This window comes from Vidua chalybeata, chromosome Z (assembly GCF_026979565.1).
Source record: "Vidua chalybeata isolate OUT-0048 chromosome Z, bVidCha1 merged haplotype, whole genome shotgun sequence".
Taxonomy (NCBI): domain Eukaryota; kingdom Metazoa; phylum Chordata; class Aves; order Passeriformes; family Viduidae; genus Vidua; species Vidua chalybeata.
Window position 1 is genome coordinate 22,388,577 of NC_071570.1, and position 12,214 is coordinate 22,400,790.

The window sequence follows — 12,214 nt, forward strand, 5'->3', positions numbered from 1 at the left end:
GCAAGAGTAAACTAAGATACTCAACACAAAAAAAAACCACAATCCAAAAAAAGCATAATTTGTAAAAAGTTATACCACAAGGCATTATCTGCCAACAACAAAGACACAAAGATCAGGGAAGAAAAAGGACAAGCTTCCATTTCTTGAAACGCTTTTTCTGTCTCTTGTGCTGGTCTTCACAAAGCAACAGCCACCCAGAATGTCTCTCCACAGAAATATTCCAAATTAGAATCTTCAATTATTTTCTAAACAATTTCTTAAAGCAGCTATGTGGACACACAAGGGAATTTGAAAACGTTTTCTCCAAACAACATACCATTGGACATTCTTAGTTGTCTTTCAAAGATCACGTAACTCAGTGCAAAAACTGAATTGCCTTCAGCCATACTGGCTGACTATATTTATCTCTGGACAGTTTTCAATTTGTCTTCTATGAAGAATTGCAAAACACCAGTAGAGCCTCAGACGATCTGCCACAGCAAAATTATACATTTTTTTCCTAATGATTGGAAAAGGCAGTTACTTAGAACATGAAATAACCCAAGAACTTCACATATGGTACTTTCTTCTCATACAAGTTTGTCCTGTATTTTTTACAGGATTTACTCAAATCTTTTCTGAAATGCTAATATATCTTCTCTTTGTCTCATTACTTAAATAATCCTTTAGAAATCTAGTTCCTGTCTTATTTACATAGCCTACTTGATATCAATGGATATCTGTAATTCTTTGGATAATGAGATCTGTTTTAAAAGTCCCTTTATTATCCATGGAGATCTTGGCAAGTAACCAGCAAATTTAATTTCCTTAGGAAATTTTAATTTCATCTGTTTTATTTAAAAGGTAAACAGTATGAGTAAGTACATTTCCAGGAAACTGCAGACATTCCAAGTATGAAGTACAGCTACCAATATTCCTCAGTGAAGAGATAAAAAAGTATCCATATTTTAATTTTAGAATAAAACTTAGTTAAAATATCTCTAAGTGTCCACAGATACACACAGGAAACCTACATACTAGAACATTAACAAACAAATAAGTAGGAAGAAATCTCAAAGTTCTGGAGAGTTTGAAGTGAAGAAAGAGAAGAGTCATGATTAGGAAGAGTAGCAACATTCTACTGCCTAAGGACAGAACTGTCTGACTCTTGCAGATGTAGAGTTAATTTCAGCCTTGGTTGGAGGCTTTAAGGAGTAACACAAAGATTTCAAAAGACAAATTCTCAGTCACAAAGCAAGAGTGTATCCTCTAAGTAGAGTACCCCTGAAAAGATGGCTGGAAGGGATAAACTTCATAAAAAACTATGCATACTTCATCATAAATGCTCCCATTGATATCTGCTCCATAAATTGGTGCCACAAAAGTCAAGTTCTTCCAGTATTTACGCTCCAGATCTTCATAGTCTACATATCTTGGAGTGCGGTATCTGCAGAGAAAGAGGCAAAGGTTCATCACCGTCTTTCATCAACGCCTCTACAATGGACTATGCTTCCATGCCATGGACAATAGACTATGCTATGAACTTTCAAGATGAAGTCACTTTATTTCAAACTCTCTGAAACAGAAGGATTACCAGTTGTCCTGAATTCTTAGTTTCATGATTAACCATATCATGGAAACCTCCTAACTGGCAGCTATAGTAACTAAAGTCATCCACCAACCCACACAGTACTTGCTTCAGTCTCCTGCAGCAAATCAGCCCATCTACTAACAATCCTTAGCCTGACCTCCTCCCTTTTATTTCTCTTCTGTAAAAAGACACATATGGAAAACACAATTAACAGGTATTTCTTGTTTTCCTACCTCACTACCAGCTCCGCAAAGACTCAGATATAGGTCCTGTACAAGCTTTTAACTAACTCAGCCATGCAGCCCTCATAGGCAAAACACTTTCTTCTCTTCTTCCTGCCCCAAAAAAACCTTTCAAGAAAAGCTGTTGTTTCAAACACTGATACAATGCAGAGAAAAGAAATATTTAAGGGAACTTTTCCTTTTACTCATTTATAACAGTACAAGATAACATAACACACACTTACATACTTAAGTATACTTATGTAAATACTTTTGAATGGTTACTCATGTAACCTTTTAAAATCTTGTGGGAACAACACCAACACACTACCATAGAAACATCTATCAACAACTTTGCCTCAGGATCCTTTGTCAGACCTCTGTACTTCCATATTTAAGTCTTCAGAAAAGAAAACTTACTCCTCCATTAGTGCAACTCTGAGAACTACAATTTCACAGTAGAACTGCCAGTACGCTACACTTGAACAACTGGGAAAAAAATCCAAACATACAACACTGAGACCAAATACATTTATAACTCTGAACAGAGAAAAAAATATAAAAATTAAAACACATCTTAACCAAAGCATTCTCAGCAACAGAATTGTTTTATTATTTCTAATGATAGCTCCAGAAATTAGATTGTATTTCTGCCGGGCCCTGAGTAACACGCATACGTGAACTCCTTGATTACACATGAACTCCTCCTATTTCCCAGATGTCAAGTAGACAAGCACTTTGCTTCAATGGAGAGCTGCAAATGTCTACACAAATCAAAGATGAAATGTATTAGACTGAGTACACATGATCCTTTTAAAGGCAACTGTGATTTAATTTAGATGTTCATGGCCTTCTCTCTTACCCAAAGGAAACAGGCAACATCCTAATACTCAAGAAGAAAGTCTTTAACAGAGAAGTCTTCTCCTTTAAGGAAAAAAAAAATATTTTTATGGGAGTACAGAGGCTCTCAGCTACTTGATAGTTTAAGAAATATCGACTGCTGTAAGAGTGTCATAGAATGTTATGAGACACATTTTCTCAAGAGCGGCGACAAATAATTGGAAAGACCTACAGCTAGTAATAGACAAGAAGTCCTCCCAGTTGTTCTATATTTGCATGCAAAATTAAGATGCCATCTGATTTCAGTAAAAACCATAAAAATTGAAATCAGAATCACTTCCAAAATATATTCCATGATGAATATAATAAACTTAACAAACACTATGATACATATTAAAAACTTCCCAGCAATTCTGCATTAATTATTTACTTTAAGAAATTAGTGTATCTCAGTTCATTAGGGGTTAATAAAATGTAAACTTTAACATCTATGAAAAAGTATTATTGAAAATCACATCAAATACCATATAGGTCTTATGATTTACTCTCACCTCTAATATTTACTAAAAAAATAATTTCAAATTTCAAGAATTACAAAATAGGTTGCCATTTCCAATTACCAAAGAAAGAATACTATGCAATAAACTTAATTTTGCACAAGTAATATATATGTGTTATTCTTTGTAATCAGGGGAAGAAAAAAACAAAAAGGTTGTCAGTTTTGCTCTATCATGAAGGCATGGATACAGTGGAATATTTGGCAAGAAGCCTCCTTAAAAGTTTTATATGTCCTAGTTTTTTCTGATCTTAATAACAGCTTCTACTCTTATACCTAATTTCCTAATTAACCCATAATAGAAACTTGCCTTCAAACTAAGGCAGTATTACCTTTCCTCATTCAAGTATCTTTTCTTTCTAAGATCCTTTGACTAATCTTCCAGAAACCACTTCCACTCAGTTTTGAGGAGATAGTCAAGTAAAATAAATTCTTTTTATGTGGCCAAAATGACAGGCAACAATTCCTTCTATCAATTCCCTCTTCTTGGAATGCTCAACAATTTGAAACATTTCAGTACAATGCCCAGCCCTTTATAAACTTTTTTCCCCTCTCCCATAATATCCATCTCGCCGTAAACATAACACTGACATTCATTAGATACCACTGAGTTCTCTTAGATTAATGCAAAAGCTTCTGGATTGGTTATAAAAGATACTAGAGTTTTCAGAATTACATGGTGATAGGCCATTCTAGTATCTAGGAATTAAAAACACATATAGGTGTAATCAAATTAAAACTCAGACACACATCTGTATCATCTTCACTATTTTCTACATCTTCTGGAAGATAAAGGTAGAGAGAAAGAATCACATCTCAGGTTTTTCAGATGCTTTCTTGCTGCCATGGTATCAGATGCTTTCAACAACAAACATAAACAATACTCACATTGTGGTACCCTTCCATATCTTGAGAGACAGGAAAAAAAGTAAAAGAAATCACCAGCTGCCTTGCACAATTCAAAGAAACCACAACATGTGAAGATAAATATTCGTCTTACTAAGCAGGAGTACATACTTGTCACTGTTGGCTAGATCCTTGAACTCCTTCACTGTCATGGGTTTTTTCTGAATATTGTATTGTGTGAAAAGTCCAGACTGGCCAGTGACTATCTGTTGAATTGGAGCAGGAATCACTAAATCTTCAATATCATCATAATGTTTTCTCGGCTTCCACTCCTTTGGTGGGATAACCTTTAAATTCAGGAAACAAAACAAAACATCACAGTTGCGATAACAATTCAAAACATCCTGGAAAAAAAACTGAAGGAACAGTTGAATATACCCACATGATCAAAGGAACATTTGCTTACCAGCTGTTTTGCATTAACTGATACTGTAAGTTCTCCTAGACAATGTAGAAACCCATTCAGAACATGCCCAGTATCACCTCATTTCACAAGCAGCAATTCGCCAATCTACAGCAATTCATAGACAACTGTGCAAAAATATACATTTATAATAACAGAGTTAACAATTTCCTTCCAATCAGAAAGCCTTATAATTGACCAACAGTTTGCAATCCATGACATCATATATGTTTAGTGTTAAAAAAATGTATGGATATTGCATTTGGAGATACAGTTTAGAGGTGAACATGTAGGTGCTAAGTCTAAAGTTAAGCTCAGTGATCTTAGATGTCTTTTCCACATCTAAAAATTCAAAGATATAAAAATTTTATTCTCAATTAAAATAAAAATTCCTAAGAAAAACCCATCAGTCCCCCGTCTAAACATTATTTGGTATAAACAGTATGTGTAACTCTTATTTTTTAACTGAAGAGTGAAAAAAAAAAAAAACAGTTGTTTTAGATTTCAAAATCTGTTCAATTTACTCCCCAGAAAACTACTGGGTACATCTCTATTAGAGAAAGCATGTGCACTAATTCAGATACATTATCTTTTATAATTACATTATTTAATCCTCATAATTGAAGATTAAAGCTATGTGCAGATTAACCAGCTGTAAAGTTAACACATTTATTTCAAATACCACAGAACTACCCACAGTCTGTGAAAACTCCTCAGCAGATTCTGAACCGTTAGCAAAAGAAATCATTAAAAATTTCAAAGAAGCCTGTAGTCATCCAGTATTCTTTAACAGGCTGAGTAATTTTGAACATTTCTTGCATATATTATTTCAGCAGAAAACAAATAACTCTAGATGTATCACTTTTAAAACAGAGCAACAAAAAAATTTTGCATATATTTTTTGGTTTCATTTTGTTTTTGAACTTTTACTTGTCCAAGGGCTTAACGACATATTTTTTGATCCACTCATTACTTTCATTCTTCTGCTAAGTTCAAATCAAATTTCCAAGAAGAGTGGCTTGGAAACTTTTAAAGTATCTTATAACAAAATAGGGCAGCTCTTATAAACATGCAACAAATTAATTATATTATTTGAATAATTAATTCATAATTTAGAGGTAGTGTGAGAGACTGAAATTTTATGGCTAAAGGTTTAAACATTGTTCTCAAGGACTTCTTCCCCATTATAGTAAAACTGTATATAGAAACTGTGCCCACCCAAGCCCACCTCTCCCTGAATATGCCTGGAACTTTGGACTGTGAGTTTAAGCACTTAAGGAAAGATAAAATACTATAGTTCAACTGACACGATTGTTCAATTATCTCAGGTCTAGGGAGAAGTAAGCAAGGATGAGGGAGAAGAAGGCATCCACAAGAAAGCCAAACCCAGCAGCTGTCCTGAAAATCAGCTCTGGTTGGGTTTGGGTTGGGGGAGGCTGTAGCCATCTGCTGAGGCCAGGTTTGCTCACATACCCCCAGTGGGGAGCAGGAAAAGTTTTGGAGGTGTGGCATAACCTCTGGGCAGAAGGAGCGAACACCCATCCTCCTCCCTTACACTCAACTAGCTCAGTTGCAAATCCTCCCCACTCCTGGATGGCCATATCCATGTGAGAGGCATTCATGTGGGAGGCAGCTGAGGAGGGGTCATAAGCCACCAAAAAAACCCTGAAGCACACCCAGAGTCCTCCCTGAGGGAAAGGGATGAAACAGATCCAGAGTGAAACTTGCCCCCTGGGAGGTCAGCTACCTGGGCATTCCCGCCTGGCCCAAATGTATATTAATACACTGAATTTTGTGGGTTTTGGGGGATCCTCACCACCAAGAAGACCAGAAGAAGGTGGTGAAGATGTTGCTGAAAACCACAGTGGTGATATTTCTACTTAACCTGTCTCTCTGTCACTCTCTTTTTCTTCCCCTTTTCCCCACTCCTTTTCTGTTTCTTTCTATCTCTCTCATTTACTGTTAAACAAAATCCATACTTCTGACTTCAGCATATGCTCTCATTTGCACCTTAATTCAGGCAGAGGTATCTCTCTAATACTTCTAATACTTCTAACAACAGGATCACAATGAGGCAGTCCTTAAGCTACACATATAGGCTGTTTTCTTACAAGCATTTTAGGATTCCAACTATAAGAGTCTGCTAGAAATTTCACTATTTCATCTTTCCATGAAAGTAATTAAATTCTAAAACAGATAGATCCTAAGATCATTTGCTAGCTTTGGAAAACAATCACAAATAGGCATATTTTGATGTTAATGTACTCAAATAATCCTAAGAAATCCAGTCAAGACCATTAGTGCTAAAAGCACACAGCAAAAGACGAACATCAAGCCAAAGGAAATTTATCTAATAGTAACATACTTCCATAGCTAAACATAGCTAAAATAAACACCTGTTTATTTTACAAATAAACAGGTGTTTTTATCTAGTTTTCACACAGATGCAACTCTCTCTTTTCCTTCTCAACTTCCTCAGGACTTCTGCTGTACAAGAACTATTTAGCAAGTTTCAGTGTTGTCCACTTTTAGAGAAAAAAAAACAATATAGGAATCTTGTGATTCCTACTTATTTCTTTCACAGAACACTTAAATTATACTCACATTAACAAAATATGAAATATTCGTTTGGAAGCAGAGAAGTCATGCTTTCAGAATATATGCAGAGAAATCAAATATGTGCATAGAGATTTCTATTTTCATTATTATGAAGCATGAAGTCAGAGGCTTGGCTCAAATATATGAATACTGAAAACCAAAATTTGCATTATCTTATTTAGTTTAAGATCAGTGCACTTTAAGCAATAAAAGTATTTTTGTGAATACGGTTCAGAATATCCCCTTCCAGTTACTGGAGTATGTTTATTACTGTTGTAATTAGAGTGCTGGTTAGAGAAGTGAATTCTGTGGGGACTGATAAGCAAAAAAAAAAAATTTAAAAGATAAAAATAAAATTCCTTCCCCAAAGAATTTGCATTTTCTAAGGAAGACAAGGACAAAGACTGAAGATGTTAATATATCATGTTCAAAGAAACACACAGCTAGCCAGTATAACAGCTGGAAATAATGACTAAGTCTCTGTGTTTTTACCACTGACCTGTACCACTGAAGCCTCTTCATATTTCCTTTAGTAAAAATAACCTCTTCTAAGTCAAGCAAGTTAGATTTATTCAATGGGAGCAACCTAGATCAAATTCATCAATCATGTTGTTGAATGCTCAAATATGAAATAGTAAAAACCTAAGGCAAGACTTTTCCATTTACATATTTATTTATCAAAGATTCTAAGTATATTAATAGAGTCTAGTATCATTTAGTGTGATAAACATACAGTTTTAGATAGGGATGTCTTAGTTATACCAGTCAGTCTCCTGCATGAAGACTGTGCTATTCAGTACTACTGAGGTTAATGCAGAGTGCTATCAACACATACATTTCTGTTAAATCCTCTTTCATATATTGGTAATCTCCCATAGATCTGATTCTGAATGGCACTGGCTACTACTTCTATGCAACTACTTCTCCCCAACTCAACTGAAAATTGTTTTTCTTGCACTTGCCAGTATCTATTTTCAGCACAGTGCTCTGAAATAACTTCTCTACTTGCCAGAGTGACTGCAAATTAATTCAACTCTTTTGCTCTGTATCAATGCAGTTTGAGTTTTCAAAACACCTTACTATCGAATAAAGACAACTAATCTATCAATGTCCCTTGTTTGTCATTTGTTCTATTGTTTTCAGCCTCTGTCATCCATTTTAAGTATAGAATCCTCTGTAACAGTAAGACTAAAATAGATTTTCTACGCCTAAAGCTCATTTCAGACTTTCAAAAGCCTAATTGCAATTTTTTTGCCAATTTGCTCAAAGGATGCCACAGTATGGATCTCCTTTGGCAATGGTTTGATTTTGTTTGTCTAATACCTTAATTACTTGTTTCAGACAGCATTAGGAACTTCAGTGGTGGTTGCAGTTTTTTTAACATTTTATTTCCCATATTCCTTTCTTCAATATGTGCAAGCCTTATAGCCATTTCATCGCCATTCACACACACATGTTCTTCTGCACAGGTAACAGGTCTTCTCCCTTTACATGTTCACATTTAACCTAAAGTGTTGGGTATGCCTACTCTGATTGTGTTCTCTGCTTAGAGCTTAAATTACTGTTTCTGCAACTGCATAGAGTTCTTCTGGTAGTCATTATTCTTCTTGCATTCATACCTGAGAATGTACATCCTGGACTTAAAAAAAAAAATAGGTTTCCTGTAAGTTAATTTTCTATTACTATCAAAACTGATATCAATTTTTTTCCTATTATTTTAAAGCCAATATCCAAAACTTAGAAAATGTCCCTTAAACTTTTGAAGCATGAATTATTAACTTGATAAGATTTGTTTTAAAAAATGCTTAGCTGGTTAACTTTTATTTATAAATTTTTGAGATACTATCAAAATACAGTGAAAACCAGAATATAAAATCCTCAAACAACCTAGTAATGTGTTGCAAGTACCTGACAGACTGAAAACAGCAAGAGATGCTTTAATTGCTGTTCAACCAAGCAAGAAGATACCACTACAAAGAACGTTACTGTTCAAGATTAAAGGACTGCAATATGTCATCCCCATACAGACAAACAGGTTCCAGAATACAACGGAACATAGGAAAAATTCAGCACAGGCTTTCCACTGTTGCCTATTTATCACATTTCTACTTCTGTTTACAGAGAAAATTTTGAGAATATAACCTATGTACTCAATCGACTGAAATAAAAAAAAAAAAATTAACCTACAAGGTTTTCAAAGAGTGAGGACTTCAGTTTTGCTTTGTTTCACAGGAAGCAGGAGGGCAGGAGTGGGCAGGGAGGAAACCAAGAATTTCAAGTTTTGTTCCTCCTCACTCAGATTCTAAATGTCTTGACCATGCAACATTACCTTCAAAACCCAGTGATGGAGATAGCTATTCCCACTGAGTACTTAAAATAACTAAGCCGGTATTTCTAGACCTGCACTGGTTTCTGCTGGTTTGAAAAGTGGCAAACAGACACATAAACAATTGTACCACTACATTACTTCAGACTGAACCTCTGACAATCACTCTCTGATAGGGGAGGAACTTCTGCTCTAAGGTCCGGGATGTACCATTGTTCAAACAACAATACAGCAGCAGCTAGTGTGCCTGAAGTTCTCATTAACAAGAACATAACTTGATCACCATTAAAAAGAAAACTATTTCCATTCAAACACTGCCTTACTGTCTTTATGTTCACCATAATGAGTGGGATTATTTGCTCCAGAAAAGCTTTACACAACCCTAAAACAACAAGTTCAACACCTGGTATGTCAAGACTACTTTAATTTATACTGTCAACTCCCCGCTTTGTTCTGATTTGACCAAAAATAGTTTAAATCTACTTGGAAAGAGTACCTATTTTGCTATTGTAAACAATTTAAAGTTAGAGAAAAAACACTATACAACACCTTCATTAGTCTGCATGAAATATCAGACACCAAAAGGCTCTTCCTTAAAACAGTAACAAATCATTACCTATTCCTTGAAAATCATTTGGGAAAAAAAAAAATAAAAAGGTCAGGTTTGTAATCAGCAAAATACAAGTAATGGGAGATCATGTATTAGGAGCAATTTTCTTCTATGTTATACATGTTTACCTTTGCAACTCCAGCCCTATGAGCACCTTGTGATTCCATGTGTGCTAAGTATTTGCTGAATTCCCTGAATTCATCCATCGAAGGCCTAAAAGTCATGATTTTGCAGCTTGGGTTTGGAGGACTATCTGAGATAACAGCAGCCATTCTGGTTCAATTTCAATCCACCTATTAAAAAAAAAATCATACACTGTAGAGAATAATCTGTAAAACCAATTCTGACATTCAGAATTCAACATATATAGTTTCAAACAGAAAAAAGAAGTATCTACAATTATTCACCCAGGCAAGTATAAAAGGCACTAAAAAATGCTTACTTTTTATCCTTACTCCTTTGAGAATACTCAGCCTTTATCCAGCACAAACACTATTGTAAATGACAAGCACACAGTCCAGTCCATACCTCTGCTTTTACAGCATGTTTTCTCAAGTTAACCTAGTGTCTTCCTGTGTAGATCCATCTGCACATTCTCTGTCTAGAGAGTTACATTACACAGGCATAACCCAGAGTAACAAAGCTACATGTTTGATAAAATATCATTATTTTCATTCAGTAAATGGAGAAAAACAATGTACTGGGTCTAGTGGTAGCCAAATGCCAGTGCACCTACTAGAATAGTTTACATATTTTTTGCTGCAAGATAAGGAGGAGAAAAAAGCAGGCCCAAAACTTTAAAGGGCATAAAGAAAACTTTATTAACCAAAGTAAAAGAAAAATAGTAAGAAATCAGAAAAAAAACCTTCAGAACACTTCTCCCCCCCAACTCTTCTTTCTTTTCCTACTTACAAGATAAAGAGACAAATCTGGTATTTTCAGTCAGTTTACTACTTTTAAAATAATCTTTCTTCAGTTCACTTAGGGAGAGGAATCTCTCCTGCCATGCCGACTTCCACAAGAAACAGTTCTCTAATGCTTTTAATTTTCATGAAATGAATAGCAGCCACCCAGAAATCTGCAATCGTGAAGTTCCCCCCATGGTGTGATAGTCTTCGCACAACTACCACCATGGGTCATCTCAGTTTATTGGGGTGCAGTTTTAAGGATAAGCTGTTCTAATATAGAAACAAAAGTTCTTTTATCTCTGGTGTTCTGGTTTGAAAGCAAAACCAGTGAGAGACTCCAAGTCAGAAATACAATTTATTAGGAAAAGGGAAAAAGAAAACAAAATACATAATAGAAAAACCACTGACAGAGTCAGAATACAACTTGACACCCTTTTTGGTCAGGGTGTTGGTAGCAGTCCAAATTGGAATGGCTGCAGTCCTCCCGGAAATCCAGCAGAAAAGCCTGAGCCTGGTGTCCCAAAAACCCAGATTACATCCAGTTAGGAATGCTTGGCTCCTCCCTCTGGGTGGAGCATCTCACAATGGGATGCTGTAACTTTTATCAGTCATGCAGTGACATTCAATAGCCCATTATCAGCAGATGTCTCCCTGGCGGGAGAATTGGTTGTGGAAGAGATAAGGAGAACTCCCCACTTAAACAGAAGACAACTGCCATACAGATGGCAAATGGAATACATCTTGCCTTGCAATCTGGGACATCTGGGAACAGAGGTTTTCTTCCCATCCCTGGGGCCAGGTTTCTCATCTCTCAAAAGTGTGAGAAGTTCACGCTTCTCAACAGATTACAGCTACTTCAACATCTGCTTACTTCAACACTGGTGCTTCTGCTCATGACTGTAGTTACAATGCTACATCCCCCCACATGTATTCCATGAGTTACAGGGAAAAAAATCTGATGTATCAATTATATCTTCACCACAGCCTTACAAGAGAACCTCAGCCCAAGACTAAGCCCATATCCTCATTTTCATCCCATCAGGGATATGACTCCTTCTTCACTGACCTTGGTGTCTCCATGTTATTTTCTTTACACGTCTTCACCTTTTCCCTTTTCTCTCACTTGAGAGAGGATTGATGTCTGCAAGTTTCATCCGTGCACTAAAAGAGTTAATATCCCACTGTGGCCTATGGATGGTCATGTGATCTCTGCCAGGGCAGCAGCCGTTCTGGCTGCATGGCTCTTTTCTGGCCCCTGCCAGAAAATTCAATTCCA

General features: G+C 35.9%; 1 protein-coding gene across 8 annotated transcripts in view; it reads right to left on the reverse strand.

The window, feature by feature from the left end:
• Positions 1–12,214, reverse strand: part of KDM4C (lysine demethylase 4C) — a 247,789-nt gene that overhangs the window by 223,761 nt on the left and 11,814 nt on the right. For 5 of the 8 annotated variants that reach the window (XM_053932680.1, XM_053932685.1, XM_053932686.1 and 2 more), the window contains exons 2-4: positions 10,159–10,323; positions 4,205–4,380; positions 1,312–1,426 (exon numbers count right to left, since the gene is read on the reverse strand). In XM_053932680.1, the coding sequence (XP_053788655.1) occupies positions 1,312–1,426; positions 4,205–4,380; positions 10,159–10,302 (435 nt within the window). In that variant the 5' untranslated portion in view covers positions 10,303–10,323. Of the gene's footprint in view, positions 1–316; positions 481–1,311; positions 1,427–4,204; positions 4,381–4,499; positions 4,570–10,158; positions 10,324–12,214 lie in introns of those variants that run through there. The other 3 variants (XM_053932684.1, XM_053932682.1, XM_053932681.1) reach the window with 3 other exon arrangements.